Source organism: Diceros bicornis, chromosome 19, assembly GCF_020826845.1.
Source record: "Diceros bicornis minor isolate mBicDic1 chromosome 19, mDicBic1.mat.cur, whole genome shotgun sequence".
In the NCBI taxonomy this organism is placed as follows: Eukaryota; Metazoa; Chordata; class Mammalia; order Perissodactyla; family Rhinocerotidae; genus Diceros; species Diceros bicornis.
This window is the reverse complement of record NC_080758.1, coordinates 10,347,633-10,361,492: the sequence shown is the minus strand read 5'-3', so window position 1 is coordinate 10,361,492 and position 13,860 is coordinate 10,347,633. Positions and strand designations below refer to the sequence as shown.

Genomic DNA, 13,860 nt, shown 5'->3' with positions numbered 1-13,860 from the left:
AGGCAGCAAGAAATGTTAAGTGGACAGCAAGAGGATGTCGCTTTGATTTCTAGACTCTTCGAAGATTTCACAGCAGATCTGAATAAGGATCAAAAGGACCCCATTCTCCCCCCTGCCTACCTGGAACTCATCTTGTCTGTTGCAACAGCAGCACCTTCCTTCAAGGGGCCCCAGGAAGTTCAGCATTCTTAATGTTTCTCCCCCGGTTTACCCGTGAACAGTTACCCTGCTGCTCACAGTCGCTAGTCCAGCTCAGGGGTCAGCAAACTACGGCCCTCCAAATCACAGCCTGCTTCTTGTAAATCAAGTTTTATTGACACACAGCTATACCCATTCACCTATCCACTATCAACGGCAGAGCTGAGTGACTGCTACGACAGCAGAGGTGAACAGAGTTGAGTGGTTTTGAGAGGGGGACCAGCAAAGCCCAAAATATTTACTATCCAGCCCTTTACTGAAAAGGCCCGTCAACTCCCCGTCTGGGTGAAGCCAAACTGCAAACACACTCAGTCAATTTCCCCTTTCAGATCCATATCGACTCCGCAAACGGAGGTTGGTATCGAAACTTTGCCTTTCTAGTCTGCACCATGTCAGCAGTCCCTTAGCCATTATGGCTGTTTCCCAATTTTATTTGGGGATTATTCATATATTAAGTCGCATCCCAGCAGAGTTGGCCAGTTCTCTCTTCCACTTCCTGAATTATTTTATCGAGTTTTATTGGAACACAGATACGTTCATTCCTTCTCTTACAGCTGCTTTGTACTAAAGGTTGCTTTTGTACTAAAAACCACTGAGTTGAGTAGTCACAAAAGAGACTTTAGGGCCCCCCAATGCCTCAAATATTTACTATCTGGTCCAAAACTCTTTCCTGACCTCTGCGTTCTACTGGGAATCCCAATTTGCTACGTGATACCAGGGTGGATCTAAGACCCTTGATGTCCATACAGCTGTTGAGAAGATACCTTCTAGAAAGGTTGATCTCTTTCCTGTTTATCTGAAGAGCTATAACAGAAGTATGAGGAACGCTTATACGATTTTGATCTCTGGGTACCCACTTGAAAGGTTAACAACCTTCCGTTCCTAGAAAAGAAATGTAGATAAGACTCACGACAAACAGCAGAAAAGTGACAATAGAAGCTGTACAATGCACCAGCATTCAGTAACCAAACACTTTTCTGAACAATTGAAAATAGTTCCAAAGCAAAGAAAGGATTAATTCTAACATGGGTCTCGATCCTTTCCATCTTTTCGTCTTACAAAGAGATTCAACAGTACATTCTCTCTCACCTGATGTCAAATTTGAATGGAATTAGATTTGTTCAAACAAAATTCATAACAAAATAAGCTACATAACTCTTGCTATTTCCTAAGTGAAATATTCCTCTGTAATTTATAAAAGTTTTCACATCCTTTTTCTTAGTTTACCAACAACAATGGATCTATTTAATGTTTTAAAAGCACCGATTTCAGCTTGATGAGGACACACAAGAATATGTATTAAACAAAGACTGTATTTGAAGAAAAACATGGCAAAGTACAACAAACAAGTTTGGATAAATTATATACCCTCTAGCATTCCGTAGGCTCCTAAGTTTCGGTCAAGTAAAATGTCCCTTTACAGGATGCTTGGATTTTCACTTGGTTCAGCAAACACCGACTGCTTACTGCGATGAAAAAGACGCTCGTGTCAGGCTGTCCCACGCATCACATGTCCCAGAACCAAAGCCAGGGCCCACTGGGTCCCTAGCCTCTTCTTTAGGAATACAAGTATACCAATTTGAATTTCACAACGCACACAGGTTGAGCCAGGGTGAGCTTGATCTTTGGCGCCACCTACAGATCAAACTGCATTTCACTCCATTGCGGCACTGAGACATTGCGAAACCCTCTGCGCATTTATAATTAAATTACCCAACCGGGGGATGGAGAACCCCACACCATAACCTGTCTATGGAAGAATGTAAAGAAAAATTGAGTGTTCTTCTTACATCCTTCTACAGACGAGTTTGCCTTTTTATTAAGACAACAGATAAGAGGAACCACACAAAAATGTATAAGGCGAACACTCTTATAACCACCACCCAGTTAAGAGAACATTTCCAGCTACTCCCGACCCTCGACGTACCCCGTCCCCACCTTAAGGGGTAAGTTTTAGTTTTCCATGTGGTCTAGCTTAATAATTCCAGAGACAGATCAGTTTTAGAACTGGAATCCACTGTGAACAAGCTATCCCTATTGGATAGAGCGGTGCTCAATGGACCCCCACCTTAGAACAACCGAGTCACCTTGCTTAGATGCTTCTTGGAAGGAAGACAGAAACGTGGAGAGATGTCTCCATCGCATTGCTTTGGCGTTGGTCCTCACGCCACGGTGACCGCAGCCACTGCCTCTGGAGGCCTAGAAAGTGGGGGCAGCCACCCCCAGAGCTGGTGACTCCTGTCTGGCTTCACGGCCTCACCTCGCAGGGCTGCGCAACAGCGCTGGGCTGGAATTCCGGACAGCTGAGCACCCTCTCTGGCTGAACTAGAGGCACCGGCCGGGCTCTAGAGACGTCTCGAGCTGCCCGACGGAGACCAGGGTGCCGAGCTGCCCCGACGCGCTGCTCTCAGGCGGGAAGGTGACCAAGTCCGAGTTCTTGTTCTCACTCTGGTCACTGTGCTGCTTCTTATGGCATCGCAGCGAGTCGTCCCTGACAAAGGAGGCCCCGCAGGTCTCGCAGCGGAAGGCCCTCTGGGTCACTATTTTGGCCACGTGCTGGGAGCCGCTCTCTCGGGGCGCTTCTCCGCCCCGCGGAGCCCGGTTCTCCGTTTTGGCCTCAGCCCTGTGCACCTTGTCGACGTGCTTGCTCAGGTTGCTGGGCCGCTTCGTGTCGAAGCTGCAGAAGTCGCACTTGAAGGGACGGTCCTTGCAGTGGACCCTGCTGTGCACGCGCAGGGCGGCCGCGCTGGAGCAGGAGTAGCTGCACTCGGGGCACTTCTCCGGGTGGTCGGCCTGGTGCAGCCGGCTGTGCTCCAGGAGGTGCGCGCGGTCCCGGCCCTGGAAGGCGCAGTGCAGGCACTTGAAGGTGTGCTTGATGCGGACGTGCGACTTGAGGTTCGCCTTCATGGTGCAGCGCACGTCACAGAACTCGCACTTGAAAGGCTTCTCCCCCGAGTGCACGATCATGTGCCTTTTCAAGTCCGAGCTGATCTTGAACTTGGCGCTACAGAGCCAGCACTGGAAGGGGGTGTCCCCTAGCAACGGAAGGTGTGTTTCCGTTAGAGCAGGCAGGCAAAACAGAACTCCCCCAAACATGCCTGAGAACACCTGGCCGCCGAGAGTCGGTGGGTTTTCTAAACTCCAATGACCTGGACCCTCCTAATACCACCACTTACCATGTATATTAACTCGCTTACTCTTCACAACAATCCTGGGAGTAGGTATTATTACCCCCACTTGACAGATAGGGTAACTGAGGCTCAGAGAGGTCATTTGACCTAGGTCAAAGAGCAAGGAATTGAACCCAGGCATCGTGGCATCTAAGTCCACACTCTTCACAGGGACACCTCAGTTTTGAATCTAAACTCTCCTTTAACTTGACATCCCAAAATTGAACATGAAAAATGGAAGAGGTGCTAAGACTTATAAACAAGCTTACTCGAGCATTTAAGCTATATTACATTGGTTAATTGGTTTGTATTACTGAAATTTCACTGTTTTACAAATATAGACTGAATTTTATTTATAAAATTAACACATGAACATGGCAACAGGGGACAAAGAATGAAAAGCCATAGCCTCCCCTGCATTCCCTGGAGGCACTGCTAAGGGTTTTTGGTTCTTTTGGAGATTATTACTTGAATCATCATCAGTGGAGCATAAGCCAAGATGCGAGTCTGACTCATCCTACACACTCATCCTTTCCCTAACCTCCTCTACATGCTGCTGGGTGGGATTTTTATTCTTCTAGCATTACCTTCTAAGCTGAGTCATGGCCTCAAAACTTTTAGTCCATCAGCTTGAGAGGTTTTTCGTGAATTCCATCCCTCTTCATCACACCACCTCTCCCCACTTGTCAGGAATAGCTTTATTTTTACATTTACGTTCAATAACATTCTGACCTGTGAATTCTCATGCTTTAACTAGTTGTTTTCAACTTTAGAATCAAACTACAATTCATACTATGACTGGGTATGTGATCTTCACCAGAGCCAAATACTGCACCAGGATTATGGCCACTTCCTTACAGGGTCACCGTCACACCTGGGCCAGTTGACAGTGTTGCTAGCATCAAGGTCAAATTGCTTCTCTTTTCTTAACGTGCTCATTTTGGGCAACATTTTATCTTGCTTCTTGACTGGACTGTGCATTTCTTGAGAAAAGAGCATCTCACTGTGAACTCAAGTCATCCAGTCTCTTAATTATGTAACTTTTTATATGGAATTTCTAGTCGATTTTCTGAACTTCTGATTTGAATTTTTTCTCTAAACCTTCAAAGTAAGTATCATCCTGATATTTCTCTTTACTGCAACCCAAGTTAGCCGTGTTCAGATAGTCACATATCAAATATCTCACCCTAAATTTTGTTTCATCCCTTGTTTTGCTAGTTTATCTTCTGGTACCCTCCACCAGAATGGTGGCTGGGAGTAAAGGCCGAGTTCCTTGCATATCTTCACCTATTCTGCTTTCATTCTTGAGATAGTGAGGCTGGGTATAGAATTCTGTGTTCAAAATCATTTCCCAACTTTGAGGGCACTATTCCATATTTCTGAGAAACCAATATTACTGAGCAGCCCTTCTAGGTGTGGATCTCTCCACTCCCTCTATCCAGCTTGGCACTGCGTGAGCCCTTTCACTCTCCTGGCCCCTTAGAATGGTGAACTTCTTTTTATCATTTGATTTTTTCACTTCTATTTTCCTTTCTTCCTAGACCTAGCCAGAAACCAGACTTCTAGCTGCTGCTTCTCAGTTCTCCAACTCAAAGAAATTTCTCAGGGATGAGGGAAAACATTAACTTGATAGCCAGCAACCCACGTGTTAATTCATACCTCTTTGTCCTCACTAGCTTTTCATCGAGCTCTTCTTGGACGCAACATTTCTGCCAGTGGGTAGATACCCATTAGAGTTGAAAAACTCTCGTCTATGACCCAAGTACTCCGTCAACTCCGGGATTAGTTTTTGTTAGACTTGGAGCATTTTATACTCATTTCCTGCAAGTTACTCATACTCCAGTTGACAATTTATATTTAGGAAGAGTAGAACTGTTTAAGAATTAGACACAGGTGCCATGAGCTTTTACCTACTACTGGGTAGTTCAAGCCATTTTGCCAATAGGCTTCCGCTTCTATTAGGCTCTGTGGCCTCGGCAGTCTACGTGCCTGTTCCCAGTCCAGAGCTCTCAGGGCAAGTCACACATTGGCTGGAAAGATTGGCTCCCAACTCTATGGCTGCCTCCCAAGTGTCTGCTGGGACAGTTTTCTTTACTCAATTTTAGATGTTGACATATTCCCATGTGCTTCCCCTCTTCTGTAAATTCACTGAAAAGTCATTTTATGAACCACCTGATGAGCCTCCCAATCCCCGTTATTCTGTGCTACGATGGGTTGGTTGGTTCGTTCTATCTATATCTATCGATCGTTATTTCAATGGGGTCTCACAAAGAAGGGAAGGAAGAGCTCTTTGCTAAAGCTAATTTCTAGAACTAGAAGTTTGTGATTTGCAGTTACATTCAACTGATTTTGCTACATGTTTCTGAATTAAGCCCCTCAAACAGAGTTTAAGTTCAATGACTGAAACACCTAGTTTATAGGTCAGACTTTTATTCAAGATATGTCCTTTGCTTTTTGACGGCTGTGTTGGGTCCTCATCTCAGCTGTATTCTGTGTAGCCAAAGTTAGAAAACCGAGCTGTCAAATTTTCACGTTTTACTGAAACTCTTGTCCTGGTGAATGAGAAACCACAAGGTTTACAATCACCACAGAAATTCCAGATTTCTCTACTTATACCACCAAGTCACTTAGGTTGCTAGGTTAACTCAAGTTTTAACTAAATGAAGGTTAAGAAATTAGAGAACAAGTGAGGCACGGAGGTTTCCAGGTCAGGGACTCACCTGTGTGGGATCGGAGGTGGACGGTGAGCTGGCTGGAGTTGCGGCTGGCGTAGGGGCAAAGCTGGCACTTGTACGGCCGCTCGTCTGAATGGATCCGCAGGTGCTTCTTGAGGCTGCTGCTGTCCACGGCGGCGTAGTCACACAGGTGACACTTGTGGGGCTTCACGCTGGTGTGGCACCGCATGTGCATGGTCAGGTTGTCCTTCCGGCTGAAGCACTTGTCACAGAACTCACACTTGTGTGGTTTGTCTCCTTCAAACACATAAGGAAGAGAAAGGGTTTCTCTATCAAGAGGACTACAAAGAGATTTGACCAAGATGGTAGCCTGGGCATATGGGCCTGCCTCTTCCTTCTGTCCAAATGCCCCGATGGGAAGATACTGAAGTCGAGATCAGCACGTTGGGGAACAAGGAGGTGTATCATTAATTGATGGCTCAGAAATTTTGAAGAATCGTAAGGGACAGATTAGATAAAATCATAGGGCAAACTCTGGGAAAATGGGAATGGTTCTAGAAGTATTCAAGATTGGAAGTGGCAGGTGTAGGGATCTTAGAACAGCTTTCTGGCTAACTAGTTGATGGACCGCATAGAGAACAGTCAGGTTGACCCCTTCCCTCACTTGTACCAAACTGCAAGCAGCAATGGCAACTACCCCCTGGCTGTTAGGAAATGAGGATGATTGCACCAGAGAAACGATGCAAAGGCCCCAAATAGCTCGAGATACCCTGAAGAACGGAGAACCCCATGCCCAGAACATCTTCACCAGTGTTCCATCCCTCCCCTACAACCACTCCAGACTGATCACATCCAAATAAAAATTAATCGACCCAATAACCAAATACTTGGAGAAAGCCAGAACCAGGAAGACACGCCCAACTCAAGAACTTGAAGTTATAGAAGCAAACAGTTTTCATTCATAATAATTTCTACTCTCCTATGATTGCCAAAACAAAACCTCCTGTAAGTCACTTGACTCACAGAAAGGATGTCAAAAATTGACTTAGAAGATGGAGCTAAACAATCTCCTAGAAGGCTGCCCAACAGGACAACAGGGAAAGGACAAGATAAGACATGAAGGCTAGTTCTAGATGGTCCAGGACAGAACAGAGAAAATAATTATTTCTCAACACTAAAGCAGCCATGGGTCTCAAGATGGCTTATCTAGAGGCAGGCTGGTGCAAGTTCAGAAGCCCAAGAATGATGAGATCTTAAAGCTTTCAGAAAGAAAAGTGCTCAGATCAGCACACAACTCCTCAGACAACACTGGAAACGATGATGGAAAAAATATCTGCCAAGTCCTATAGAAATTAAATAGAATCCCATACTTGAACTAGCATTCAGTGGGAAGAGAAAGTAAAGCCAATTGACAGATAACTCAGGGTATCACACTTGAACTGTGTACATCATGGAAAAAAAAGTGGATAAGATGGGGGATATAAGTAATGAAATAGAAAATATTGCTTCCAAACCACGAGAGAACCAACCACACACACACACAAAAAAGGCAACAGAACACAAAATAGGGTAAAAATCAAACTAAACGTCAGTAAGTACAACCAACGTAAATGGATATTTCCCTGCTAAAAATTTCAATGACATTTAAGAAAAGTCAGCTTAATGCTCTTAAGATACCTAAATAAAAATGACAGAAGTAGAGAACGACAGAAAAAAAAAAGCCACTCTAGGAAAATGCTAAAAGCAAGCAGGAGTATCAATTTTAACATTTGGTAAAATAGAAATCATGGTGAAAGCCACTGAAAATTTCATATTGAAGAGGAGATAAAACTAACTAACTAGATATGGATCAAACTTTTATGAATCTACCATGGTTTCACAAAGGTTTTTCAAAAAAAGCTTGAAAATTGTAGGACATATTTTAAGACAACTTGTTCAAGAATTAAAATCGGATTACAAACTCCCTAGAGATGGACAGTGAACGCTCTTTGCATCAAAACCTACAGCCTATCACAATTTTCAGAAGAATGTTTGTAGACTTAAGTTCATTTTTAAACAAAAGGCTGAAAGCAAGTGAACCGTATGCAAATCAGGAAGCTGGAAGGAAGAATGAAGATATACACCACTTGGATCAACAAAAACAAAATGTGGTTGTTTAAAAGGGAGGTTTGCTCAAAGAGAGAAGATACCAATAGACCAGGGTTTTCAAGCTTGCCACTATTGCCATTTTGAGCCGGGTACTTCTTTGCTGAAGGCCGTCCTGTGCATTGTAGGATGTTTAGCAGCCTCCCTGGCCTCTACCCACTAGATGCCGTTTGCACCTCAAAAATGTCTTCAGATATTGCCAAATGTCCCTGGGGGGGGCGGGGGGGGCAAAATTGTACTTGGTTGAGAACCATTCCAAACGACACTGGGAAAGAGAAAGAAGATAGAGACAGAGAAGATTAAGGAAGGGAAAGAAAGGTGGACAAAGTCAATCATGATTAAGTAGAATTTTACTGGAATAAATTAAGAAGACTGGATAAAAAAATGGATGATAGTCCAGGAAGATATAAAACTACCAAGTCTGAATCAAGGAAGAGAAAACGGATCAACAACAATTCTAAGAAAATGCTATGTCAGAGATGTACCCCAAGGTAAATTATTTACTGTTCAAGTATTTGCTGTCCTTCGCTGGAGAATTATGCTGCCCAGTCCCAATAACTGCAGGCTGGGGCATGTGGTTGCTCTGCCCAATGAAATATGATCGAAACTGATGAGTCACTGTTAGGCAAAAGCCTTTAAGAGCCAGTATGTGGTTTGCCACACTCCTTTCTCTTGCCCAAGAACCTGTAACATTCCAAATCAGTGGTTCTTAATTTGGGGCTGTGGATCAACTTTGGGAGGTTCAAGATCTTGTATGGGAAATTTTTTTTTTTTTTTTGTCAGGTAGATTAGCCCTGAGCTAACATCTGTTGCCACTCCTCCTCTTTGTGCTGAGGAAGATTGGCCCTGGGCTAACATCCGTGCCAATCTTCCTCTACTTTATATGTGGGATGCCTACCACAGCATGGCTTGAATAAGCGGTGCGTCAGTCCACGCCTGGGATCTGAACCTTCGAACCCCAGACCACCGAAGCAGAGCACGCAAACTTAACCACTACGCCACCAGGCGAGCCTCAGAAACGATTACATTTTTATTTCCACTACCTCTAACTGGAATTTGGCATTTCTTCCAGTTATGAACGCAGTCAACAAACCACACTAATAATGGTACCCGAGACCCTCATCAGCAGACGTGAGCCAGGTTCATACCATGTTCCACTTGCTGCAGTTCTCAAAGTATCATTCATGCTCATCACTACTTCACAATTAAGGTCGTCAGCAGACCAGCCACTAGATCCTAACATTAAATGCAGGGCTTCTCAGTGCTACTGTGCATACTAAGCACCTGGGGGTAAGGAGTGTCTTACCAAGATACAGATTTTTTTCCAGCTTTGAGATATAATTGACATATAACATTAGGTAAGTTTAAGGTGTACCACATGATGATTTAATACACGTATTGAGAAATGATTACCAGAATGTTAGTCAACACCTCCATCACCTCAGATAATTGCTATTTTTTTGTAGTGAGAAGAAGATCTACTCTCTTAGCAACTTTCAAGCATATGATACAGTATTGGTATTGTTAACTAGTCACCACACTGTACATTCGATCCCTAGAACTTATTCATCTTCCACCTGGAAGTTTGTACCCTTTGACCAACATCCTCATTTTTCAAGCTGAACTCATACAAAGAGTAAAATGCAGTTTCTGATTCAGTGGGTCTGGGTGGGGCCTGAGATGCTGCAATTCTAACAAGCTCCCAAGCCATGTTGACATTTCTAGTCTTCACCACACTTTGGGGAGTAAGGTTCAGTGTATTAAAATGCCACACATTTAACACTGATGGTGATTGTACTGAAATACAGTTTTTTAATGTGATTTTATTACATTTAAAAACGTTATCCTGGGAAGGGTCCATAAGCTTCAGAAAATTGCCAGTTCACGGCAGAAAAAAGGCCAAGAATGCCTTTATCTGGAGAGAAGACAAGGCAGAGAGCTCGGACAGACTCTGGGGGACACTGGGATGAGCAGAGCAGCCTTCAGTTGCCACTGAGATTGATATTGTTGTCACAGCCTCATCTACAGCCCCTCTCCGTCCTCTGAAAAAGCTCTTAAGCAGATGGAGTATTGTGGGTGTGCTGTATCAAAATTTCCAGGGAAAGTGTTTCCACATTCAATTAACTGTTTAATAGCATAGCGAAAGATAAAAAATGCCTCAACTCGCTTCATGATAGATTAACCCCGATATCACTGCCAAATGAATACAAAGTGGATGAAAAATACAAAGGTTATAAATCAATCTCCTTTACGAGGCTAAATAAATGCCATGGGACCATCTTAAAAAGAGCAAAACGTTTAATATTCAGTCATCACTCTCAATTAAAAAAAAAACCCACATCAAAAAAAACCCTCAAAACCAACCTCAGAAGTCTAGGAATAAGGAGAAACTTTTTTTTAACGTGATAAATGATCTCTACAAGAATCCTAGGGACTCGAACCACAGATGGTGGTGAAATCAGAGCATTCCATTCGAGCACGGGATAAGATACGGATGGTTCACTTTCACTTGTTACTCTCTTCAACTCCGACCAGCAGTGTCAAGTAGGAAGACAGAAGGAAAACTCAGTTGCCTACGATTGTTTACCTCGACAATCCAAAACCATCAACTTGAACTATTAGAATGAGAGGACAGCAAGGGGCCTGGAGAGACAACTGAGTTCCTTTTAAACCAGCTTTGCTACTATCTGCACTCTATCAAGTTTCTATGTCCCCCCTGCTCCCATGTCCCCAGTCCCAGTCTTTTCCCTAAGCACAATCCCCTTCTCTCTCTGAATGGGGGAGGTAGGGCACGGAGACGATTAAATTCGAGGCCAGGTGATACATGGTGTTCTGGATTCACTATTTTAATACAGTAGCTCACAGCATGTTTCATTTGCACTTGATTGCTTACGGGCTTTTCAAGTGAACATTGGCATTTCTGTTTCTTAGGCGATTGCCTATTCATATCCTTTTCCATTAGGGTTACTTGTAGGAATCCTTATGTGTTCTGAAGACTAATTCTGCCCTAGTTGCAAATTTCTTCTTGTGCGACACTTGTCTTAATGGTGTCTTGTTACAAGTTTTAACTATAGTCACATTTGTCTTGTGGTCTTTGCTAGTTGTTTGCCTGTCTTATACCATCAATCTGTCCTCCTATATTTCCTAGCAAGTTATAGACTCTAATATTTAACATCTTTAGAATGTGTGAATGGTGAAGTGAAGGACTTATTACCTGTGTCGTAATAGATCGCCAATTGTCCTGGCACCATGTTCGAGTCCACCCACTCCTCCACTGAATTGAAATGCCATCTTTATCAGGTGTGGAATTTGCACACACACAGGTCAGTCTCTATCCTCTACTCTGCTCCATCTTCAGTCCAGTCCTACTATCACACTGTTTGATTTATAGCTCTATTGTATTTTCATTTCTGATGAAGCAAAAGGCCTTGTCCAAAGTTTTTGGGCTAGTTTTATGCCTTCTCTCTTCCAGATGAGTTTTACTATCTAGAAAGCAGGTGGGATGGTGGTTTGAAAGCAGAGGTGGCAGAAAAAAAACCTCATCCTGTCATTGTAAGCTTCCAAACAATGATTTATTCACCTTTTACTGGAATGATTACAGATTTGAAGAGAAAAGCAATGTTGACTCAATGTGTAAGAGAAAAACCGATGCTCTTTTTAAACCTTCTATCCAGAGTTACTAATGATGTTGATTTTTAAACTTTTATTGCTTAAGCTTTTACATGGGAAAAAAGTAGGAATAAAGCATTTTCTATCCTGCTCTTCCCAATTCTACTCCTCACTCCATTTCTATTGTGTATTTGAAAATTTAGTTTTTCACCCAGGACAAACTGGTATTTAAGGTACAGTCATGTGTTGCATAAGGACATTTCCGTCAGTGACAGACCACATATAGGACGGTGGTCCATAAGATGAGTACCATATAGCCCAGGTGTGTAGTAGGTGGTCCCATCTAGGTTTGTGTTAAGTACACTCTATGGTGTTCTCACTATGACGAACCACCTAACGATGCATTTCTCCGAACGTATCCCCATCGTTAAGCAACACATAACTGTATGTAAAAAACCCAACAGAACTTTAAATGTAATAAAAATAAAGATCCAATCCAAGTTCAAAGCTTGATTTTCTAAGACTTCCCCAATGTGCTCATAGCCTAGCTTTCTAACTTACTCTCCCCAAATAAGCCCTCAGCAAGCCTGAAGTTTAGGCACACAGGTGCCCTGTTCTTAGCCGCTCCTGTACTTGCTGTCAGACTTGACCTCCACGGGCATCAAAGTGCGGTCTGAGTGCCTGGGTGGGGGGTGGGAGTCCTTGAGACTCTCCTGGTTGAGTCCACGGTCAAAAATATTTTCATACCACTACTAAAACATGATTTGCCTTCTCCATTGTTGACTTGTACACTGATGTAGGAGCAATGGTGGGCAGAACGGCTGGCCCCTTGGCTGGATCGCTAGCTCTCCCAACTGTCCTGATCTTCACTGTCATGCCCTCCCAGCGGAGACAGAGCCAGTCTCACTCAGGAATATGCTTGCAAGCAGTAAAAACTATTACTTTATTAAATCTCTCTCCCTGAACAAGCCTTTTTAATATTCTGTGTAATGAAATAGGAAGTATGCGTAAGGTTTCTGCTGCAAACCCAAACACACTGGTTGTCTTGAGCACAAGCCCTCAGAGGGCTTGTGCACCACAAACTAGGTGCTTTTTCCATGCAGCACCATCTTGATTTGAAGGTGACAAGTTTTTTTCCCCCCAGATTTGGTATTTGGCAAATGTTCTTAAAAATGAACCAAGTCAGTGTGTCATTTCAAGGAAGATTACCAACAATACCACAATGATAACATTCAGGCTCTAAAATGAGGATTTCGGAACATATATCTGCTACTCCAGGCTTGCAGCTTCCTAGTTCTTAGATTTTTCTGATGAGATTGGTAATGTTAGCAAGTGATTTTTTTCCTGGTATGGTATAACAAAGTGGGTCAACATTTGGAAGAATTACATAAGTTGGTATGCCAGTATTATCCAAATGACCAATGCACAAGATGTCAACAATCATGTGTAAGTCATTCAAAGTGGAAAAGAGACCAATGGATTTTAATTTAACAGTTTGAAAAGTTTATGGATATGGTGGCAGAGTCAATATGCAACTAATCTTTAAGAAACTACCATTTGTGGTGTTTTGGTATATACTGAAGAAAATTATCTGAAAATGGTATCAAAATACTCCATTTCCCATCACAAATGCGAGAGGCCAGATTTTCTTCATACACTTCAACCAAGACATATGGCAATGAACCATAAGTACGAGAATCCAGCTCACTATTAAACAAGACATGAGATTTGCAAAGGTATAAACAATGCCACTTGTCACTTTTATTTTGGAAAAGTTACTTTTTATATAATGGGCTTACTGTTATTTTTAAATGAATAAATATTTTGAAGTTTTGGTTTAATTTCTAATGCAGTAGTTGTAGATAAAAACAAAACTCTTAGGGTCTTCAATATTTGTGTAGAAGGATCTCAAAACTGTGGTTCCCATTTGGTAAAGATCCAGCTTAAGCCTTAAATGGTCCCCTACACATCTTTTGCCATCTCTGCCTCCCACTTAGCCATGGGTCAAGAGATGCCATTGGGCCTATGTATCATTTCTCCTTTTTCTTGGTATTAGAACCTTC

The 13,860-nt window shown here is 42.9% G+C and overlaps 1 protein-coding gene across 2 annotated transcripts in view; it reads right to left on the bottom strand.

Moving 5' to 3' along the window:
* Window positions 1–1,493: 1,493 nt before the first annotated feature.
* Window positions 1,494–13,860, bottom strand: part of ZFP64 (ZFP64 zinc finger protein) — an 84,049-nt gene continuing 71,682 nt past the window's right edge. For both annotated transcript variants that reach the window (XM_058562456.1, XM_058562457.1), the window contains 2 exons: window positions 6,089–6,340; window positions 1,494–3,233 (listed from right to left, as the gene is read on the bottom strand). In XM_058562456.1, coding sequence (XP_058418439.1) covers window positions 2,524–3,233; window positions 6,089–6,340 — 962 coding nt within the window. In that variant the 3' untranslated portion in view covers window positions 1,494–2,523. The remainder of the gene's footprint in view (window positions 3,234–6,088; window positions 6,341–13,860) is intronic.